The sequence below is a fragment of the Branchiostoma lanceolatum genome, chromosome 1 (assembly GCF_035083965.1).
Source record: "Branchiostoma lanceolatum isolate klBraLanc5 chromosome 1, klBraLanc5.hap2, whole genome shotgun sequence".
NCBI lineage: Eukaryota > Metazoa > Chordata > Leptocardii > Amphioxiformes > Branchiostomatidae > Branchiostoma > Branchiostoma lanceolatum.
The window spans coordinates 7,966,722-7,989,446 of record NC_089722.1 but is presented as its reverse complement, the minus strand read 5'-3'; the positions used below and the strand labels follow the sequence as shown (position 1 = coordinate 7,989,446).

The 22,725-nt window shown below is 42.4% G+C and overlaps 3 protein-coding genes across 3 annotated transcripts; all 3 read left to right on the top strand.

The window, feature by feature from the left end:
* The first annotated feature begins 194 nt into the window (after window positions 1–194).
* LOC136431882 (ZP domain-containing protein-like) lies at window positions 195–4,763 on the top strand. The gene is made up of 8 exons (XM_066422963.1): window positions 195–382; window positions 1,281–1,322; window positions 1,578–1,744; window positions 2,028–2,137; window positions 2,544–2,846; window positions 2,966–3,128; window positions 3,703–3,820; window positions 4,210–4,763. Exons 1-8 carry the CDS (start codon window positions 316–318, stop codon window positions 4,347–4,349), a joined length of 1,110 nt encoding a protein of 369 aa, XP_066279060.1. The 5' UTR covers window positions 195–315; the 3' UTR covers window positions 4,350–4,763.
* Window positions 4,764–5,708: 945 nt separating this feature from the next.
* LOC136431866 (oncoprotein-induced transcript 3 protein-like) lies at window positions 5,709–10,480 on the top strand. The gene is made up of 14 exons (XM_066422962.1): window positions 5,709–5,850; window positions 5,966–6,147; window positions 6,425–6,485; window positions 6,655–7,029; window positions 7,259–7,369; window positions 7,545–7,655; window positions 7,831–7,968; window positions 8,269–8,295; window positions 8,441–8,607; window positions 8,746–8,855; window positions 9,100–9,402; window positions 9,542–9,704; window positions 9,971–10,073; window positions 10,297–10,480. Exons 1-14 carry the CDS (start codon window positions 5,784–5,786, stop codon window positions 10,467–10,469), a joined length of 2,091 nt encoding a protein of 696 aa, XP_066279059.1. The 5' UTR covers window positions 5,709–5,783; the 3' UTR covers window positions 10,470–10,480.
* Window positions 10,481–11,921: 1,441 nt separating this feature from the next.
* Window positions 11,922–22,155, top strand: LOC136431849 (ZP domain-containing protein-like). The gene is made up of 14 exons (XM_066422961.1): window positions 11,922–12,070; window positions 14,910–15,019; window positions 15,369–15,423; window positions 15,640–16,011; window positions 16,359–16,418; window positions 16,602–16,964; window positions 17,228–17,269; window positions 17,614–17,655; window positions 17,861–18,027; window positions 18,251–18,360; window positions 19,010–19,312; window positions 19,587–19,749; window positions 20,004–20,106; window positions 20,523–22,155. Exons 1-14 carry the CDS (start codon window positions 12,004–12,006, stop codon window positions 20,702–20,704), a joined length of 2,139 nt encoding a protein of 712 aa, XP_066279058.1. The 5' UTR covers window positions 11,922–12,003; the 3' UTR covers window positions 20,705–22,155.
* Window positions 22,156–22,725: the final 570 nt, after the last annotated feature.

Sequence of the window (22,725 nt, the reverse complement as noted above, 5' to 3'; positions counted from 1 at the left end):
TTATCATGGCGCTCCCTTGTAGCTGAATGTAAATTTGCATGGACACAATACATCTAAGCTCAAAAGCCTTTTGCTGAGGATCAAACGATTTATGTAGCAAACATTAGCCATAAGATTACTGCAGATAATACACTGACCGCTGCATGTCGCTTATGTCATTTCTTCGTGCGCTTTGGGACAGTTGACAACTGCTGAACTCTGACTGAACCTAATGACCACTGGTGTCGTTTTTCTCTGGCGGATGGTTGTTACCTGAGCGCCCTGTCCTTTTCTGGGCGTAGTCTGCTGTATTTCTCAGCACTTCTACCAGCAAACATGAAGAACGTTTGCGTGTGCGTATTTTTTCAGGTGTTCTTGTCTCTCTTCGTGTTTGTGTTGACTGGTAAGTGTCGTCTTTATGTCTTTCTAACATCCCAGACAGATTAGTGTTCTTTGATAGTCTCAAACCTAAGGGTGGAGGTGAATTGTTTTGTATGTTCAAGGAGGTTGAAAAATAGATTAACGTTTTAGCATGCAGCTTGCAGTAAGTACATGTGTATGTTCTGTATATGTGTATTTGTGATATGGTATAGAATCGACTGCAATGGACAAAAAACATCATCATGAATATGACAAGTTACACTTGAATAGTGAATGCATAAGATTCCGGGATAAGATCTTAGATTTGTCATTAATTGGCTCAAAAGAACATCCGTATATCCAGTATTTTGATACAAAAAAATGAACGAAGAACATATTTTGACAATCTTGCAACCGATAACAATAATGATTTTATTTGCAAGTTCTTGCCCGAGGGCTAATTGCAACATGAAACAATACATAGCAAGGGTATACCGTAACAATCACGGTCTTTAGTGGACAATTCTGACCAAACTTGTCCCGTGTTGATGTGGTAGAACATTCTAGCAAGGATTCGTCGCAGGTCAGTTCCCTTGTGTTAGTCTCTCCAGCACGTAACGTTACAAGACTCCCGAGTTATTCATACAACCAGGTGTTCAAAGGTTCTGTGGGAATGAGCGTTGTCACCCTAGAGGCCTGGACAGGAGTTAGATTTAAATTGAAGAGCCCACTGCAATTGCAATGAAATGTAGCATAACAATCACCCCCGGATTCGAATATTCATCACTCCAAAAGTTACTTTTTAGCACAAATCTTGCTATAAGTACAGTACTTTTACATTAAAACACCACATATATTTCGTTGGTTGTCTGCATAGCGCTACGATGAGCTTTGTTAGGAAATACTTGTGTATTTGAATGAATTGTTTGAACTTTACACAGACCAACAAGAGACAACCGCAGTGACTCCGCAAGAGATGATGGGTATGTATGGCGCTCAAATATTTGGCTAAATGCGCTAAATCTGTGTCCAAATATGTCGATCATCAAACGGTTGATGTGGTATTTTTCGTTATTGCATCAGAAAAATGAGAAAATATTTTGTGTGTGTGTCTAATGATAAGCTGTTCTCCCTCAACATAAAGAGCATAAGTCGGCATGAATTTCTTATTTTAGATTGTTGGAGCTTAGAAGTCTTCTCCTCTCCCACCTCAAATAAACATCCACTTTGCACTGCAGCCTCCACATCCTGCACCAACGACTACATGGAGCTGGCGATTCCTGTGGACGAACTGACTGACATCGATCAAAACAACCTTCACTGGGAGCCTGAACAGAACTGTGGCGCTACAACTAACGGTACTCACTTCCTTTTCCGTACAGACCTGTACGGCTGTGGAACCCAGGTATGTATAGCAAGCGATTCTATTGATATCCAGTATATTTTATCAATCAATCAATCAATCAATCAATCAACCAACCAATCAATCAATCAATCAATCAACCAATCAACCAATCAACCAATCAACCAATCAACCAACCAACCAACCAATCAATCAATCAACCAATCAACCAATCAACCAATCAACCAATCAACCAATCAATAATTTCTACAGTAGAAAGCAGCGAAGAACCCATTCTTTTGTTTATTTGTTACGTCATTGAAACGAACTACTTATTGTCCATAAGGTGACCTTCGAACCAACGTCCGTCATCTTTCTTAACGCCATCACCATCTGGGGGATCCATATGTCAGATGACGTCATCACCCGCAAGGGAGACATCAGGATCATTTGCAAGTAAATATTGATCTGTATTTGGGATGTCTTGATTCGTTCAGGGAAGAGGTTGTATCAAGTTCCTTTCGTTGTTGTCTGCATTTTAACATCGCGATGGCAGCAACCTTCAACGACAAAGTCAAGGAGTTCGTTGAAATCTATTACCGACTTCAATTTTCAATTATCATAATATTATGGTGCATAATGTGAATTTTTGTTGTTGTTTTTGTATTTTATTTTCATTTTTGATTTTTGGTGATGCTGAGAAAAAGCCATACACCGTTTCTACCAACAAAAAAGAAACAAAACAAAAAAACACGCTGATTATTGTCAACAGCTTTCCATTGACCATGGATTAACAAGTGACGTTACAATCATTATGTAATCTCCCCCCCAATCTTCCCTCCCCCACTTTCTCTATCACCAGGTGTGAGTACCAGCGGAAGCAGTGGGTGCACGCCACCTTCCTGCCCATCCCGGGCGGGCTGAACTTCACCGAGGAAGGGTTCGGGCAGCTGGAGATTCTCTTCACCATGTTTCCCACACGGCAGTACCAGACTCCGTACCAGGCTGATCAGTTCCCCATCCACCGGAAACTGGGCGAACAAATCTACCTGCAGCTGGAAGTGCAGGGACACGGGAAGAATCTCGCCGTGCTGGCGCTGAACTGCAAGGCAACCATGTCACCTGAACCCAACGACACCCTTAAGTATCAACTCATCAACGACGGGTACGTTAAATAGGCATTCATTGACGCAGATTGGTTAGTGTGTTTAAAATGATGTCATCGGTACTGGGAAGCTATCCAAAAAGGTAGCTACACAGTGTCAAAAAGTAATTTTTGTGCAGGTGTGCTTCCGACCAAACCGTGGATATCTACAGTATTGACAATCCCGCCAAGGAACGCTTTAGATTTGAGGCGTTCCGCTTCATCCAAGAGGTGAAGACGGTGTACGTGCACTGTGAGGTGATGGTCTGTGACACCGCTGATCCTGGGTCCCGCTGTGAACAGGTTCGTTCCTGTTTTTATAGTCACCAGGGTACTATACTATTACTACATGTATTGCTATACTATGCTATGTTATGCTATGCTATGCTATGCTACGCTATGCTATGCTATGCAAATACTATACTATATTATATTATATTATACTATACTATACTATACTATACTATACTATACTATTCTATACTATGCTATACTGTACTATACTGTACTATACTATACTATACTATACTATACTATACTATACTATACAATATTATACTATACTATGCTATACTATACTATACTATACTATACTATACTATATATAACGTTACATACCATACTTTGTCATGCTATACCAAAGTGTTGTACAGATTCCTATAAAGCTGTGGACGTGCCGAAACATTTGACATACGTTATCATCGATGTCACTACTACTCTAATCCTCCTAATTAACACATTTGTCTAACCACCGTAGAAATAGGAAAAAAATGAAGAGTTTTTGAAGTAGTGAGGAACATGTCAATGATTTATTCCTGTGTAGTTTCTGCGGTTCTCAGACCACACAACAAACATATTAACAAAACTTATATTTCAGGGTTGTGTCACGAGACGTAAAAGGGCTATTGACGAGGAAGTCGACATGAGTGGACGTCACATGATCTACCTGGGACCGATCGTCTTGGATGATGACGAAGCAGGTACAAACGAAGCAGGTAACGTTACATGCTAACATTCCTGAGTACACGTCCAAACGTCTGCCTTGTTAACTCTACTAATACAATAACTTATGATCGGAAATGACAAATGTGTATCAACCCGGTTAACAATGATGAGCTTTGGAACATCTGATGACTTATAGGAAGGCTCTCTACTAGCGATATGTTTCAGCTCTCCTGTGTGTCGCTGGAACTCTACCACGTTTCAGTGCACACTTGACATTCGTGATAGACTATGACACAGTTGGAGAAGCAACAATGCCCTGCGTGATTGCAAACAACATAACATGGTGTAGACGTACATATTATAATGAGAGAAGAATGAATAAACTAAAATAATTGAAACAAAAGTTGCAGTCTTTTTAATATATTCTCTTCTCTTGCAGCACCAAGTAGTGCCTCCCGGGCCATGCTGGCTGCCGGAGGCGGTCTGATAGCACTGTCTATCGTCGTCACTGGTGCAGTCATCGTGGCGAAGAGGCTCGGCTGCACATGCGGGAGGTTCGCATACCAGGGTCTGACCTGATGAGGCAGAGAGGGAAACCACCGGCTGCCGAGGATCACATAATGTTTATCATATTGTGAAGCCAGGGGTACCTGAAAAACAGGCTTGCCTGAGTGTATTTTCCCTGTATGAATAAAGAACCCACAAACTATAGAAATGGTGGGACATTACGTATTCCATTGCTTACAAAAGAGAAGTCAAATCCTTCACTAGTTATAGACAATTTCGTTTGTATAATGATTTTAGCCGCTTTTATACCTATTTTGTACACTGTTGTTTTATGTATGTTATTTGCAATTAGCCTTCTGGTAGGAATTTGCAATAAACTTATCAATAGAATAAATAAAATGAAATCATCTCGTCGAGATGTGGCCACCTGTGTGTTCCTTTGTGACAGCTTGCAGTTTTTGATACAAATAAAAGATAATCAAACTATCAGATGCGTGCATGTGTTTTTTGTGAATGAAAGGCATCCTCGTATTAAAATAGCTTGATCGTTTCCAGTACTATCAGTAGTAATAGTTACTTAGGTACTTCTGAAAGGATTCTACCCATTCCAGCGGTGAGATACAAGTATGCATTGAATAGTAGGTTTGTTAGGATACTATGCTCTGTTTGCCGAGTCCCAGTCCTCATGATCAAAATGCGATCTTCGGACAAAGTACATTTATGATAATGAAATACCTCATGGTCCATTCTATTACTATCCCCAAAACTAAAAATTACGAAACCCAATTACACTAAAAGTTTATTGTGCTGTGTCATGTGCTGTGGCAAATACTAGAAAAGCGGTTTTCTTACATCTGAACTGCCCAATTGCACAAGGCAAGACGGAATGTAACGCTGTTCCTTTCCAGGGAGGTAATAACAGTCTACAAGCCAATGTGAGGTATACACCATTATTAAAGAGAAAGTAACGTACGTCTAGTATGTCGTTGGGAAACAGAAAATGCAGAAAGTTGCCATGCTAGTGTGGCGCCCTAAAGATTTAGAAAGTTTGTCGTCCACGAAAAGTGCAAGCCTTGATCGCGATCACCAGTTAGAGTAGACCGCTGATGATGAGTAGGTAGCGCTTCTTTGGAGCCCACCGGTCATGTTAGCATCCTTACAACAGGTGCCTTGTGCGGGTGATGGTAATCCAACCTGAGGACGTGCACGTGCTCTTCCTAGCGTTGCAGCGTCTTCAAATCTCCCCATGTCGCACGTAGAGCTTGGCAGGCATCCAAAAAATGCATTGTGTCCTGCTGTTGTTTGTGGTCAGTCATGGAAACTCATATTTCTAAGACGTCGAAGGGATTCAGAACACGAACTGGGTTGGGGTGGTTCGGATCACTGAATTCCAGATGGACAGCTGACAAAATTAGTACAACTGTTGACAAGTGTTCTATTACTCCGACAGTGCGGCAGGTACAAATGTGTGTCCTGTATTGGCACGCCTTCAGTCTGTGAGCGAAGATGGAGAAAGTTAACATGAAGTTCTTGTCTCTGGTGTTCTTGGGTCTCTGCGTAGCTGCAGTGACTGGTAAGAGTTATCCTATGGTACTGCGTAAAAAATCATTCTATTTGATTTGACATGGACTATACCTGAGCTGATCTTTGATATAAACTCTGCTGTGATCGTTTTTACACAAACACAGGCATCACAGTCTCCGGCAAAGAGATTGAGGATGTTCAAGTTCTAAGTCCTTCAGCGATGGGAACTGATGGAGGCACCAAAGGAACTGACGGAGACGCCGAAGGAACTGATGTTTCTTTGACTGAAAAGAGAGGACAAGCTGCCGAGAAGCTCGCAGCCATCGTGAGGGCCATGAGAGAACAGGTGTGTTTTATAATCGGTTGTTTGTCATTTTGTTTGTTTACTTTTGACGCCCACGACAAGTGGTCCACTGACATCCTGTAACTTCATCCCGACTTAGACTCTCAATCAACCGTCCCTCTCGTTTGATGGCAACGTAATGCAACATAGAAACAGATCTTTGTACTTTAGAAATTGTCGCTTCATCACAGCGATAAGTACCATGTGTTTCTCAGTGAAATCATCTGGGCACACCCACAATGCATTTCCTTTATTTGTCTTTATCATCACCCCTCTATAGTATTCGGGAAGAGAAGTTGCCGGTGAAGATGGTTTATCCTTTCATAGTCGCCGTCAAATCGGTAAGTTCCTACTTAGCTAGTTGTTTACTATATACTTGCATGCTTGAAACAAAACTAACCACCCAAAAAATAAGGCTATTAGTGACGGACCCCTGCCTAAAGTTTACATTGAGATTTTTCAACAATTCAAATGTCAATTTCTGATTGTAGATTTTGCCTACTCATTTAGATCCATGCAACAACTACATTGTCCTGAATGAAGTATCGAGGAACGTCCAGGAGGCGAACAGTGGAAACGCGGATGGGTGTGACAGTGGGTTTGCCGGAGAGTGGTACCGCTTCATGGGTGCCGCCGGTAACGTCATGCCGACACAGGCGCCCCCGAGCGTGCACAGGTGCGGCACCGACGCCCCGATGTGGATGAACGGACAACACCCCACCCTTGCTAACGGCGAGGTCTCCCGCCAGGCGTGTGCCTACTGGGGCGGGAACACCTGTAATTGGCAAGCCACCATCCAGGTGCGGGCCTGTAGCGGCGGCTACTTCGTGTACAAACTCCCCGCGGCCCCTGCGTGCAGCCTGGCCTACTGTGGGGCGACGGAAGGTGAGCGGTCCACATTTTACCATCTTCGAACTAGAGATATTCATGATCCATAAATAAAGACTTCAGTGTCCGAGTAGGTCAGACGAAAATTCGGTTCGTCTATGTATATGTTGGGGCATAGTTAAACTTCGAAAAAAGAGTAGTCCATGTTTTTCATTGTTATCAATGGTATGTCGGTTTTCTGGATTTCAAGTAAATTTGCGTTTTTAAAGCTTCCCAAATATCCCAGATATGGACGCTTGTGCCGCCAATCAGTGTGTGAACGGCGACTGTGTGGACGGAGTTAACAGCTACACCTGTACATGTTACTCAGGGTACGAAGGAAGCAACTGTGAGAGAGGTAAGCTATTTCTTAAAAGCTGCAAAAACTGAACTTTTCACTGTCATATATCAGCTGCAATAAAAACAAAAACATCACAATAGAGTTACAAAAATGGTCCATGGTTCTTCGTTGTTATCAATAATACCTCAGTTTTCAGGATTTCAATTATATTTGCTTTTCTATTACTACCCAGATATTGACGACTGTGCCGCCAATCCTTGTGTGAACGGTGACTGTGTGGACGGGCTGAACAGTTACAGCTGTACCTGTCACTCAGGGTACGAAGGGGACAATTGTGACAGAGGTAAGCAAAAATGAATAAAAACTGTCAAGAAAATCCCAATTCCGCACGTTTTAAGGGCACGTACTAACCATTTGGTTTCATATGACTTACAAATCCTGTTTTGTGAATAGCAGAAATTGAAAATGAACAACCGAATTTGACCGAAGCGTCCGTCGTACTGACATATTTTCTGCAGATGTCGACGGTTGCTCTCCCAGCCCGTGTGATCCCCTGGCCACCTGTGAAGACGTCACGGCTCCCGGTACAGGTGCGACTTGTACCTGTGCTGCTGGGTATGAGGGCGATGGAGAACTTGGCGGAACCGGATGTACAGGTAACATTCCTACGTGGATGGTTTCAGTCCACTGCTGCACACAACTTAGTCTTAAGCCAAGCCTATCTGCCCTTGACGTATGCTGTCACGTGCTTGCAACAAGGAACTTCACTTGTGCATTTCCTCATATGTGAATCCCCATATATATTGCGATCGTCTTGATCTGCAGCCTGCCTCTACCCTTATTCTTAAATCAAATCTCAGTGTAATGACTTTGTATTTATCCATTCGATCTGCCTAGAGATGGCAGTGATTTCATGTATGCTTCGCGATCTGATTTGTTTGTATTTCCTCACACAGTGCCAGTGCCTCCATCGGAAATGTCAGGTAAGCCTCAGTATGTTAGCATTAAATTAGACTGATGTTTCGTTCACGACTCCATAGGCATAGCGAAATTCCCTCTCTTATTTGTACTCACACGCTCTCTCATGTGGACACGATTCACTAAAAGTAAGTTTCTCCTACACTACAGGTTCTACGACTTGTACCAACGACTACATGGAGCTGTCCATTCCGGAGGACGAACTGACTGACATCGATCAAAACAACCTTCACTGGGAGCCTGACCAGAACTGTGGCGCCACAACTAACGGCACTCACTACCTTTTCCGTACAGACCTGTACGGCTGTGGCACCAAGGTATGTGTACCAGGAGCAATCTAAATGTTAAACTCTTCTCAATTCAGCTGCTTTTGTAACTTTTCTGTCGTATTAAGGAGTTAGTAGCTATATATCTTTTATTCACATCTCATATGAAAAATTTATAACCCCTTCAAGGTCACCTTCGATTCAAAGTACGTCACATTCCTGAACACCATCAGCATCCTGGGAGTGCACAACAACGCTGGCCTCATCAGCAGGGGAAGCGACGTCAGGATCACCTCTAGGTAGGAAAAATGATTACTTTCGGTAATCTTCCTGTCTTTCCTGGTCTTTCCTGGCCTGCGGGCTACCACCTGTTTCGTCCTTGAATTACAGAAAGATTTAAATTCTCTAGCTGTTTTTGTTTGTGTAGAAGTTGATATCGTTTATCATTCCAAGAATGTAAAAGACTAGGAAATCTTGTCTTTCACTACATCTTTCACTATGTTCTGACGGTTTTAACTATGTACGTTCTCGTCCAATAACCAGGTGCGAGTACAAACGTCAGCAATGGGTGGACGCCACCTTCTTGCCCATCCCAGGCGGACTGAACTTTACTGAGGAGGGGTTCGGGCAGCTGGAGGTTCGTCTCTCTATGTTCCCCACACGGCAGTACCAGAGTCAATTCCGCGCAAACCAGTTCCCCATCCACCGGAAGCTGCGTGAGAACGTCTACCTGCAGCTGGAAGTGCAGGGACACGGGCAGAATCTCGCCGTGCTGGCCCTGAACTGTAAGGCAACCATGTCACCCGAACCTAACGACACCCTGAACTACCAACTCATCAACGATGGGTAAGCAGAACTAACGTTTAGCGTCGTAGACTGATCAAGCTTCATCTGTCAATGATACTCTCCCTATAGATAACCTAGCTAGTGGACAAATCTTTCGATTTCAAGCCGTATAGAAGATTGTTTCTTCTCGTTCTTGCAGCTGCGCCTCTGACCCAACCCTGGATATCTACAGCACCAAGGATGCCAACAAGGAACGCTTTGGTTTTGAGGCGTTCCGCTTCATCCAGGAGGTGAAGGCGGTGTACGTGCACTGTGAGGTGATGGTCTGTGGCGCCGCTGATCCCGGGTCTCGCTGTGCAAAGGTTGGCCCATATGCTTAAGATATACAAAATGTAGCTTAAACAACTAACGTTACGTAGTGCAAATGTGTAATAGCTGTGAATGTCCAGAAATTGTCATTTCCTAATACAAACATGTATGTACCTTCAGAAATGACCACTTAACTTCATTCTTGCAACCCCTTCTGTTTAATTTTGTCGTAGGCACACCCAGACACCATCAAAGGTGCCATTGGTTGTTACATGTAGATCGAACCCCGAATTGAACATTAAAGATCACTACTTTTCAGGGGTGTGTTGCGAGACGCAAAAGGGCTTCTGACGAGAAAGTCGACATGATTGGACGTCACATGATCCGCCTGGGACCAATCGTTCTGGATGACGACGAAACAGGTACATATCTACCCGACAGTTCACACATCACAAATCTGTTCAACGTCGTTCTACCTAATCATCGATGTACAATTTTAATGACACCATAGATAATTTTAGCTCTTTCAATGCTGCCGTCTGATTTCAGCAATTTGATTTTGTTCCATGATAAGTTGAAAGAATGCTCTGTCATATGTACTCGTCTATAAATTGGATCCAAATCTCTTGTTGTGTTTTCCTCTAGGTGCAAACAACCTACGCGATCGCCGCAGTGCACCCTGGACCATGCTGGCTGCCGGAGGTGGTCTGATGGCGCTCGCCCTTGTCGTGATGGGCGCGGCCGTCGTGCTGAAGCGGTCCCGCCGTGAGAAGTGGGCTTACCAGGGTCTGACTGACATGGAAGTGGAGGAGGAGTAGAGGGAGACAATAGGCTATAGCGCTAGCGAGGCTGACGTCATGTTTAACCTTCTCCCTGCTGAATAACTCTGTAATCAATAGAGAATTGGGTGCCAAACGGCTACTTCAGTGCGCCAAAGGTTAACGTCAAAACGTCACAATATAACATTAACCATGTTCATTAACCATGTACATCTTGAGATAAATATACTTTTTGTCAGTCTTAATATGATAACATAGGCACACAAACCTTATCACTGCTTTTCATTATTACACAAATATTAGAACTATATATCGTAACCTTCTTCAGTGCTTGTTTTCTGTTGTTTAATGATCGATGAATGAAAAATCAACACCAATTGTACACCGTCCAACCATCGTAATTCAGCTAGAATCATTATATAGCAAACATGTAACAGATATTGTTTAATTTGTGATAAAAGTAGTACAAGTAGCAATCTGTAAGACAGAATATTGTTGGCTGCAGCATACTGTATTGCAGCTGTGCACCATACTATATCTTACGGAACAAACATATAACAAAGCTGTCATCGTTGTTAGAATTACCAACAAGAACCAAGGGGCCTTTCTACTCCTAAGAATCCAAACAATCTTCAGAAGAATGCACTATGATATATGTATCTTTTCTGAATAAAAGAAATATACATGATGGAAACGAATGGCTTTGTCATCATTATGACAAGTTAGCTAGCAATATTTGTCAGAATCAAAGTTGTAACACGCAGATCTCATAACTGATCTAGTTATTACATAGTGACATTAGGTCCATCTAGATCTCTCCACAATTGCACATGTAGGGAAACAAAGAAATTAGGAAGTTGCACTGATAATAGGATATGCTGTAGAAAACAGGAGAGCCAACGTTAACGCATGCTCATCGCAACTACTCGGCGAATAACACTGGCAGATATTACAGACGTTTATAGGCATTTTAGGCAGTTTGTATAGCCTTGAAAGTATAGAGGGAGCTTTACCCATTTACAAACCTCTGTACTATTGCCGTGTCACACGATGAGCTTGGCAGGTATCTTTAAAAAGTATCATCTAGTTGCAACTGATCTATATAAGACAGGACACATTGTACTTGGCTCATTCAAGCCTTTAACCATCGAGAAAGCCACACACAAGGCGAAACTAGTCTGGGTGTGGGCTTGATAAAGTTCTGTACGGGAATGCGGCTACAGCGTCTTCTCTGAAGATGTGGCGTGAGTGTGTACGGTTGGCTTGAGGTTGCCCACTGCTATTTGCCTTTTAGAAAGTATCATGTTCCTGTTGTCCCAAACCCGCAGGGTATGTTCGTCATGGAAACTCATATTTCTAAGACGTCGACGAGATGCAGACCACGTAGGAGGCTGATCGGATCGGTGAGCATGCGATGGACTCCTGACGGCTGACCAATAACAGAACCTGATGCCGACTGGGGTCCTATTCATATCCCACGGTGCGGCAGGTGTCTGGGTTAGTGGGTGCCCGGCCTTGTCCTGTACTTAGTCTCAATAGTTATCCTACCTTCTCCGCACTTCTGCGTGGAAACATGGGGGACTTCAACGTGAAGGTCTTGGTTCTTTTGTACTTTGGTCTCTGCTTGTCTGCTGTGACAGGTAAGAACCGCTTTATATCACTTATCGAAGACTTATGCTAGACTTTATTGTATTAGTAATTAGGATATTATGATACCTTTATTTTGTACTATGTTTGATAGTTGTCGCCACACATTGTGTCGTGCACAATTTTCGTGCAGTTAAGTTCTTCTATTTCTATTACTTGGCTTTAAGAATTTATCGTCGGTCCGAATTTGAAGAATTGGTTTGGTTGAAACTTGTTATCAGGCGTAGACGCACACTTTTATTGGTATTGTTCGTCTAGCATATACACCATGTATGGACTACTTCGTGTTCTTGGCACTTTCTGCTATAACATCGTACGTTCAAGTGTAAAATATTTTATCCTGAGAGTACGATTTTTTTCATTTTCCATTTCTAATTTTAAGATAGATGCAGACAGATGTTTTCCTCCGCGCATTTGTTTAACGTTTCTAATCAACACTGGAATTTTTTTCCAAACATAGTCTCTAGTCAAAACTGTCCAATCTCAATTACCGTGGCTTTGGAGATGTATGGATAAAACCTTATAAAGTAGATTATATTGCCCGCCAACTTTGCTACCGGCTACGTATACAAGATGCACACATACAAGAGTGGTTTAGTCGTATTAGAAAATAATTCAAAACTGTCTTTTTTTCTGAACAACTCGAACAACTGCTACATGTATGAACACAAGAAATATACCTTTATGATATAAGTGACTTTGAAATTCGTCAAGCGATTACTCAGTTAAGAATCAGTAGTCATAAATTAGATATATAGAAACAGGCAGATATCATGTTGCATCCCCTGACCAAAGGTTTTACCGATTTTGTCCACAGCAAATTGAAGATGAATTTCACTTTGTAATATAATGGAATGCTCTAGATATGATGTTTTACGTAATACGTTATTCACATTTATGAAATCAAATACAACAGATTTTGAGAGACAAGATGCTACAGACAGATTTGAATATATCTTTAGATGCAACAACTTCCACCATTCAAAAATAGGTAAATATATATAATACTGCTAAATCATCAGAAAAACTTCTGAAACTCATAATTAGCCCCACTCAATTGTAAGACTTTATCAAAGACTTTCGTTAGCTCTTATTGTTTTAGTAATCAGGTCATCAAGTTTCATTTTATACACCTGCAGACGTTTCGGTGTCTGTCAGACACCTTCCTTAGAGCTTCTGACTGGAGTACTGCTTCTCGCCGCTATAAGTAGCCGAAGTAGGTGGCCCCTTTGCTGCGAGAACGCAATCCCAAACGTGGCTAAGTTTGTTTCGTATGTTCAAAAGTTGTTGCCATACATTATTCCGTGTACTATTGGCGTGCAATAAAGTTCTTTACTGTCCTGATTAGCTTTGTCGCCCCCCCCTCACAATCTATTTTTCCTTCTCCTAAGTTTGATGAACGGTATTTTCGTGTAAACATATCTTTCTTAAGTTCGAAACCAAACAGATTACACCACAAGCAGGTGCCTGTGGGATGATTAGGACCTAAGCCTGACCTAAGCCGATGATTGAACCCACTGACCAATGACAAACTCTGATCCGCTACGGTCGATTTACTTTTTCTAAAATGCGCTCTTTTTTTTACCTCGGAACAACGAAACCTACAAGAACATCTGTAAACCTACTAATGTGTTGTTGAACATTTGTGATTTTTTATGCTCACACAATGTGTTTGACTTAAAAAATGGGATTTGAACGTATAGCCACGTAGTTTAAAAGGATCAAAGACATAAACCGAGGTTTAGTCAGGCTCAGATATGTATCAGAAGAGCGGTTCCACTGTACTGAAGACCGGATATGTTGTTCTATCTTCGTCCTAAAACACTGCACATTTGTATGGTCAAAGGCTGTTATGCTAGAGGTTGAAAAGATCAGCTACCACACATAAGGCGTAAACAAACTAAATATGTTTAGTCCACTTGTACATACTTCATGTCTCGTTGGGACAATGTCGTGCTCTATTCCCGCCCTAAATACAACATGCAGAAGGTAAGGTGGAAAACGTATGTCAGTGCCGCTCTGCCTACGTGGGTTAAAGCATGTTGAGCAGATGTTGGCATGTGCAGACGTGCCCACCAGCACGGTCGGGATACGCCCGTGATTCAGTCTGGTATAGTTGTACAAAGGGGTACATTGACATCCTCCAAAGGATACTACCAGCATAGCAGGACTTCAATTAGTTTTTGCAATCATGTATGAACGATGTGTATCGAAGGGGGATCAATTTTCTCTAACAACATAGTTTACGTGATGAACCCACCTGTCTGTCTGCTTGTTTGTTTGTTTGTTTTTGTTTGTTTGTTTGTTTGTTGAACTAAAAGATGAACATTTTTTTTCAATAATGCTGGCTCACTTTGCATGCTTCAGCATATCTTGTACCAATTCTAGCTATGAATATAATTGAAGCATTGGTGAAGTCGAAGGAAAACTCCTAAAACTTAAAGTCCCTTGTTTACTGTGCTACCGAAAATTACGACAGGACTGACTTAAAAGAAAGTAATACAATTAAAGTCGACCTCACCCCACTTGTGTAACCTGGTGTATGATAATGTATCTGCCATCTATTTCTTATGAGTCGATGAAAACATGCATAGCTAGCATAACTTTCGAAACGGAATTTATTTACACAATACTACGTCAAGTCTGGATGTGCGGCGATGTGAAAAAACGTCTTCAACGTCATCAACATACAACAAACAACAAGCAAGATTTAGATATTTCACAAATATTTCTTTTAACCACGACGTGCTTCTCCCCAAATCCAACAACAGCTGAAAATATATTGCTTATGATTTTGAGTTAACTCTGTAGCAATTGTTTCCTCACACGCAGGCAGCGCCACAGACCTGGACGAGTACAAAGAGCAGGAGGCTCTCCGTATTCTGGACGTCCCGGAAACAAGGAGCAGTGAACCACTTAAGCTTGCTGTGGATGCAGTCCAGGTCTGTTTGGTATTCAAGTATTCAAAGGGGCTATCTTAAGATTCATGAAACGCAAGTCATGCTGCACAACTTCAATTGTATGCAGTTGCATGTAAAAAACACATGTAAAGCAACGAAAGATGGGGTTACAACGAAGGTTTTAAGAAAGCCATTATTGCATACCAACAGCGCGTCAAACTCTGTTGTTGTTCTGAACAAAAGTTCCTGTTTTTTCGCTCTCGGTTAAGTCTAGTTGACTTCCCCTCAACCATTTAGCTACTGTTATTGACCTAGCCGTGTACACATCTACCTGGACATTCGTTAATTGATTGATTATTTCAATCACTACATATCACTACTCTCGACACAGGATTCCGCTGGTGAAGATGCGCTGGCCTCCCACAGTCGCCGTCAGATGGACGACGGTATGTCCCTTACCAACTGCCACTCACTAATATACATACTTGTGCATAGATATAGGGCTCGAATCAATGACATATTCAGATTTATCTCTGACCGCTGCTTTATGGCTAGACATCAATCACAGCTACGGTGTAAAATTCAAGGAGGGGGTCACAAATAAGAAATAATCTAAAGTAATTTTTTCAGAGCTTCAGACTGATTCTTTGTCTTTTTTACAGGACGAGTGGCGTCATATCTGGCTCCGTATAAGGGATGGCACTACTACAAAGTACCTGTCACCGGAGCCATGACGTCATCCAACGTGAAGCTTACGTGTGAGGCAGCCGGGTACGTCACGCCGTGTAACGGGGACAGCGGGTGTAGTTACGCCTCGTCCGCCTGCGTCATCACAGGCTTAGACAACTGTGGCAACCCGATGATGGAAATATCCCAAGCCCTGTGCGGCACCAGTCCTAGCGGCTGTTCTCAGCTGTACGGTGTGTACATGTTCATGACCAACTGGGGACCTGATGACGCTTGTGGCGCAGAGTCGGGAAGTTGGTGCGTCGGGGGTTCTGGACAGCAGGACAAATACGCCTTCTGTGCAGCAGGTATTTTGAAAAGTTGTGCTTTTAGCTGACTTCTCTCAGGCTAGGAAATGTTTACTGTTGTGATAGATTGCAGTGACCGTTACGGCGTACCAGGATTATATTTCAAAGAGTCCCAATGGTTTCTTTTCGACAGGCGATTGAGCTAAGAGTGAGCCAGAGGTGCTTAGAACGGCCAGAGTAACATTATGATAGGAAGTTGTGTGCTAGAGCCCTAGAGATGCTTGCAAAGGCCAGAGCGACATGGAATGTCAAGAGTGAATTAGAGGTGCGTAGAGTGGCCAGAGCGACAAAGGATTTTAAGAGTGAATCATAGGTGTTTATTATTTTTTCTTGTTGTTCTGTTGTAGACCGGATTGTTACAACTGCTGCGCCTCGAGAAACAACCACTGCACCCGATAAAGGACCGAGTAAGTAATTTGAATTGATACAATAAGACTTTTATTCTGTCTAAAAATGTATTCAATTGAACATAGAAATATTTCAATAGAACCATAAATGATTTCATTGTACGCTGATTAACTATGTGTAGATGATATAACTAATGATATTCGACCACTGACAGATAAAACCAACTATTACCAACTTTATAGGGAACTGCTGTGGTAGCATACTGCGGCACGAGACCGAGGAGGTTGACCAGTCCACCAGCTACAGTGTCCCAGATGGTTGGACCATGTGTTACATCGACCAGCGCGACACCGCCTACTACAACACCCCATGTCGGGACCTGCTCCAGGGACTTCCCAACTACGGAGATGCCGATCAACTGCTCGCAGCCGGAGGGAACTTCGGGTGCTGGCACGGGAACACCGGTAGTTCTCCAGGAGCGGCATTTGCGACCAATAACGTCATCGAGCAGAGCTGCCGAGATAACATCCAGCAGGGGAACCAGCTGGCATCCTGGAGTCCGAGTACTACAACATTTGGCGTTTGCATCAAGGGCATCACCTGTGGTGAGTACTGTTAGGCTGGGCTTACACACGCGTTTCTAAGTCCACTCGGAGCAGCACACTCCGAGCGAGTGTATGTGCTTCGTGCACTCGGAGCACACTCAGAGTGTACTTGGAAATGCGTGTGTAAACCCAGCCTTATGTAGACTACTACGAAGTGTCTGAAAAATAATTCACTTGTGATTTTATTGTTCACAATTAGCAAGCCTTTACATGTACGTGATGCCGGATCTGGTACGAATTTGTCTTCATTTTTCTTGCAACAGAGCCGATTGCCACCACTGCTGCAGCAACCAAAGAGCCAAAGAGTGAGTAATGTGTAGACATAGCTCTGTTAGATCAACCACTGTGTTTCAACGACATCATCGTCAGATAGACAGCATGCTTGTAAATTTGTTGACATATTCTCTCTAACATCTGGAATGTAGACTATTTTATGTGATTGCTTGGAATGATGTATGGCAGCCTTTATCCTTAGTTGATGGATAAATGAGAAATGAAGAAAAAAAATACATGTGTCCGTTGATTAGACGCGTCCACTGTTTCATCAGTGATTATACGAGTAAAATGAATCCTCGTGATACAACAACACATGGCTGAATGTGCCGTGATTGAGGAATCCATCATATTATTCATGTTTAACTTTCCACAGTCCAACCAGCCTCAACTGCCATGCCAGTGCAAGATCTAATGGGTATGTATTTCGTTTCTCAAATATATTACCAGGTACCGGTGTATGGTAGTTTTACGAACATTACAATGTTGTTTATGATTTAGAGCTCCAAGTCACCAAGTTGATAGATGTGCATACTGTCATACATGCACGCTACGTTAGGACTGTACATGTAAAACAATAATTTCTTCCACCTCTTATCTTCTACGTCGATTTTCTGTTTTAGCCTCCACATCCTGCACCAATGACTACATGGAACTGGCGATTCCTGTGGACGAACTGACTGACATCACCCTCAACGACCTTCACTGGGAGCCTGACCAGAACTGTGGCGCCACAACTAACGGCACTCACTACCTTTTCCGTACAGACCTGTACGGCTGTGGAACACAGGTATGTGTACTATGTGTCGATGGAAAAAGAGTTCGCAACTATTTAAGTTCATTGTTCTTTGGCTTGATACTGAGTAGATAATCATTTTATAACGAAGTCAAGATTCTAATCATCATCATCATCATAATCATCAGTTGAGCAACAATATCAATAACAACCTTTAAGTATTGTCTGACAGCCTTGTTAAGTGTTTATTTTATAACGAGCATCTTTTGTCCATAAGGTGTCCTTCGACCCGAAGTACGTCATCTTTCTGAACACCATCAACATCCTGAGTATAGAACAGAAGATCGGCGTCATCACACGAGAGGGGGGCATTAAGATTACTTCCAAGTATGTAAAGCGACATTTGACTTTCATACCGTGACATTTAAGATTGCTCTTTCTTTTTGCTGTCTATCTCTGTGAAGATATCTGGGTGGTATTTCTTGTTGATGTCATTATCTTCAAGCTTGTTAATAGCAATGGCAATATCGATGATGCTGTAGCTAGTAAGACCAATAAAACTGATGTACGTTTCGAATGAGATTGCTGCCATGAAGCATACTTTCTCAAGGAATCTTAACAGATTGATTTAACATCCATATTACTTGGCTATTAGCCCTTAAGCTGCCAGGTTTTTTAGCCAAGTAAAAATCAAAAATGTTTGACCCCTGACCTCCCTCACGAAACCCGCGAAGCACCCGGCGGCGCTAACTCCCCTAACTTCCCGGCTTCGCGCACTACACGCACGCAAAGCTGTTTTGTTCTGGGGAATACCCTATCCCGGTTAAAACCGGGTCCAGCACACAAGGCATATTTCTGTATCCCTAATTAAGTCGGGACTGGCAGCTTAAGGGTTTAAGGGGTACAAAAAAGCTAACACACCATTACTACGATAGAATATGAATATGCACTGTAACGATAGCAATGAATAGACGTGAAGATTGATACGCAAAGGACTCCCTCTATCCTGACAACAAATATTTCCTTCTTTTCACAGGTGCGAGTACGAGCGTCAGCAATGGGTGGATTCCACCTTCCTACCCATCCCGGGCGGTCTGAACTTTACGGAGGAAGGGTTCGGGCAGCTGGAGGTTCGTCTCTCCATGTTTCCCACACGTCAGTACCAGACTCCGTTCCTGGCTGACCAGTACCCCATTCACCTCAAACTTCGCCAGCACATGTACATGCAGCTGGAAGTACAGGGACACGGGCAGAATCTCGCCGTGCTGGCGCTGAACTGTAAGGCGACCATGTCACCTGAACCCAACGACACCCTGAACTATCAACTCATCAACGATGGGTAGGCTGAACGTCTAGAGTTTAGCAACATACTAGTAGACTGATCGATGTACATAGTGTCTTATGTATCTGTATTAATTCTGTAAGTTTATTTGAAGATACATGCTTATTTTGAGTAGGCACGTTTTTAGGGTTCATCATCGGATAGTTATATTTCAATGCCTTAAAAAGCTTAAGTTAAACGTTTGTACAACATGTAGACCAAAAGCACAAAGTATTCTTACTTCAATCTGAGAAATTTTGTCTGTACTCATGTAAGATTTATGTTCTTGCAGCTGTGCTTCCGACCCAACCCTGGACATCTTCAGTATTGACGATCCCGCCAAGGAACGCTTTGGTTTTGAGGCGTTCCGCTTCATCCAGGAGGTGAAGACGGTGTACGTGCACTGTGAGGTGATGGTCTGTGACGCCGCTGATCCCGGGTCCCGCTGTGCAGAGGTAAGCCCCATAGCATTCGGGCACTTGAAATATCTGAATTTGAATGTTGTATTTCTTAGTTGAAAGATAAGGAAAGAACAACTGCGTCTGGTTAAAGGTTTCCAATAACAACACGTGAATTACTTTTCAAAAATCTGTATACTTGTTTGTTATAAGTTTGTTAAATCTTAAGTTTCACGACCTGTACCTAGCCCGTCGAGGCATGGATGTGCAATAAAGGTCTTTCATTAATTATCACTTCACTTCCCTTTCAGGGTTGTGTTGCAAGGCGCAAAAGGGCCACTGAGGAGAAGGTCGACATGATTGGACGCCACATGATCTACCTGGGACCAGTCACTCTGGACGATGACGACGCAGGTACGTCTTATAATTGTGTCCATGTAGAATGTCCGTTTTCCGGGTGATATATTATTTACAGCAAGTTACGGTTAGTTTAATTCCTTCCTGTACCCACATAGGGCAGCGCCTATCTCCGTTTCAGTAGCCCTTGGGCCACACAATTTTGTGCAATCACTTCTGTAGGGGGCTAGACCATGGATAGTGTTCAACGTCCATACTGTTTCCCAAAAAACTGAGCGCTAAACAGAGAAAGCAGTATGTACAATTTCTAAAGTCTTTGATATGACTCAGTCGGGGATCAAACTCACAACATACATGTACCGTATGCAAGACGAACACGAGCTACAAATGATGGGCATACAGATAGGCAGATAAGATATCATAAATAATTGGATCAATAGAGACTCATGTCTTCTAATTCCATTTCATCCTAGCTGCTAGCAACCTGCATGATCGCCGCAGTGCACCCTGGTCCATGCTGGCTGCCGGAGGTGGTCTGATGGCGCTCGCCCTTGCCGTGATGGGCGCGGCCATCGTGCTGAAGCGGTCCCGCCGTGAGGAGTGGGCCTACCGGGGTCTGACCGACGTGGAAGTGGAGGAGGAGGAAGAGGAATAGAGGGAGACAGCAAGCTAGCGAGGCTGACGTCATGTTCAACACCCCGTAACGTCAAGATGTAGCCAAATGTTTGGTTGGTGCCTTGCGGCTCAAATGTTTCGTTCCATGATGACAGTTTCAAGAGAAACGTTTTTGGATGATCCACTGTATGATTTCCTATCAGAAACAAACCGTCAGGTTATTTTTAACCAAGAGACAACAAGTTCGACTTCAGCCTTAGAAAATGATACATACCCTCTGGCCCTCCCTATTTCCAACTTCTGCACCTTAGAGTATCCACATACCTGAACCTGTTTTCGAAATAAGCTGCTTTTTCTGGATGGAAAGGGTAACCTTATTTACTCTTTAAGAGATATAGTCAATTTTACAGGTACATCATAAGGTTCATTTTGTCCCTATAGAGTTGAAAGCTGAAATCTTCTATGATCATCCAGAAATGTTACTCGTTATGGCATTGATTAAGAAATGCTCAGTATATTCAGCTATAGTAGTCATACATATGCATATAATCAAGATGTTGTATTTAATACGTTTTATATCGGTATAACAGGTTATAGCGGCAGGTATCTCACTGGACTGCGCCTAATTGCGCTAAATCATCCCGACAACTTTACGGATTTTTGAGAATTTTCGTGACCTCTACAAAAAAAATGGCCGCGCCCGAAATGTCACAGTTCTCATTTTCTGCTCCAAGTCAGATACGAGATAACAATTTTGGAAATCGCGTTGTTTCCACTGAATCAAAAACCACTGTATATGTACAATGATTAGAATTCCTAAAAGAAAGATTTGCAATGATTGTGCTGCAATTTCGTGCCCATTTGAAAATTTCGATTCTTTTAAAAATTCGCATTCGCAATTTCAGGTGACAAATTGTTACCAGTTTAAGCCACTCCACGGATGTCTTTCGTAATTAGGCGCAGCCCAATGAGATACCGCTTAAGTATTAGCCTGGTATCTAGTCTTTTAGGGGCTGTTGTGAAGTGGACCAAAAGGCTGGATACTAGGCTAGGTACTACGTAAAGGATGTCACTTAAACATGGCGTCCGCATCCCCACTTTTTCTTTCCGATAATTTTTTTCCCAAAAGCGCAAAATAAAAAAAGGAGATAATTTAACTGGGGAAACTCTAGTTTATTACATAAAAGAGCAAACGAATTTTGCATTGCAAATTGTTGTGCTCCGTTTTGTGGCACTGCCACCATTACATTACGGGACAAATATCCCCAAAAACAACGGGCCACCAAATGATAGCTTCTTCATACAACATATACCACCTCGATGAAATGGGTCTAATTTGACTAAGCTATATCCAATTTACAATCAGTTCAATGCTCTAACACTGTCACAGTTGAAAACCTTGAGACTGTATTATGCATGGAATTCTTCCGATTAACGCACTATGTTATGCAGATTAGTTTGCTGAATAAAAGACTTTTGCATGATGAAAAAGAGTGTTTCTTTTCCTTTCAAAATCATCATCTGTTCAAACTGTTACGTGTAATTGAAATACGGCACATTGTTTGATGGCTTCAGCATACGTTCCTGCCCATGGTATCATGTGCATGAAATATTGAACCACCTGACGAGAACAAAGTGTTTGCACGATTCTTAACCTTTTGCACACTGAGTAGCCGTTTGGCACCCAATTCTCTATTGGTAACAGCAGGGAGAAAGTTAGAATGGCAATTCACGTTCACTTCTTTATACATTCTACACTTACTTGCTTCTATGATATGACAAAGTTTGAGAAGTTATGATTACTAGTACATGTATGTATATACCACGTCAGAGCCTTATCTGCAGTACCAGTCCTAGCCGCTGCTAGAAAAAGTTTCATGGAGACCGTCAGATGGAAAATCTTGTTCTTTTCAGGAATCGTGCAAGGCTCACAAAGAATTTAACATTCTTGCAACAATAATTCAACTTTTGCAGACTAGAAATGTTGTTTTACAGACATAAAGGGTGTAATGTTAGTTTGAACAAGACATGGCTATGTTTATTTTTCTCTGCTATCTAGCT

What these genes read in the sequence shown, in the direction of transcription:
- LOC136431849 (XM_066422961.1), top strand. Translation starts at nt 12,004, where the DNA reads ATGGGGGACTTCAACGTGAAGGTCTTGGTTCTTTTGTACTTTGGTCTC. An exon ending in ATACGCCTTCTGTGCAGCAG is followed by an intron (nt 16,012 to 16,358) that starts GTATTTTGAAAA and finishes GTTCTGTTGTAG; the next exon opens with ACCGGATTGTTACAACTGCT. An exon ending in TCTGGACGATGACGACGCAG is followed by an intron (nt 20,107 to 20,522) that starts GTACGTCTTATA and finishes ATTTCATCCTAG; the next exon opens with CTGCTAGCAACCTGCATGAT.
- LOC136431882 (XM_066422963.1), top strand. Translation starts at nt 316, where the DNA reads ATGAAGAACGTTTGCGTGTGCGTATTTTTTCAGGTGTTCTTGTCTCTC. An exon ending in CTTCGTGTTTGTGTTGACTG is followed by an intron (nt 383 to 1,280) that starts GTAAGTGTCGTC and finishes AACTTTACACAG; the next exon opens with ACCAACAAGAGACAACCGCA. An exon ending in TGTACGGCTGTGGAACCCAG is followed by an intron (nt 1,745 to 2,027) that starts GTATGTATAGCA and finishes ATTGTCCATAAG; the next exon opens with GTGACCTTCGAACCAACGTC.
- LOC136431866 (XM_066422962.1), top strand. Translation starts at nt 5,784, where the DNA reads ATGGAGAAAGTTAACATGAAGTTCTTGTCTCTGGTGTTCTTGGGTCTC. An exon ending in CTACTGTGGGGCGACGGAAG is followed by an intron (nt 7,030 to 7,258) that starts GTGAGCGGTCCA and finishes CAAATATCCCAG; the next exon opens with ATATGGACGCTTGTGCCGCC. An exon ending in TACCAACTCATCAACGATGG is followed by an intron (nt 9,403 to 9,541) that starts GTAAGCAGAACT and finishes TCGTTCTTGCAG; the next exon opens with CTGCGCCTCTGACCCAACCC.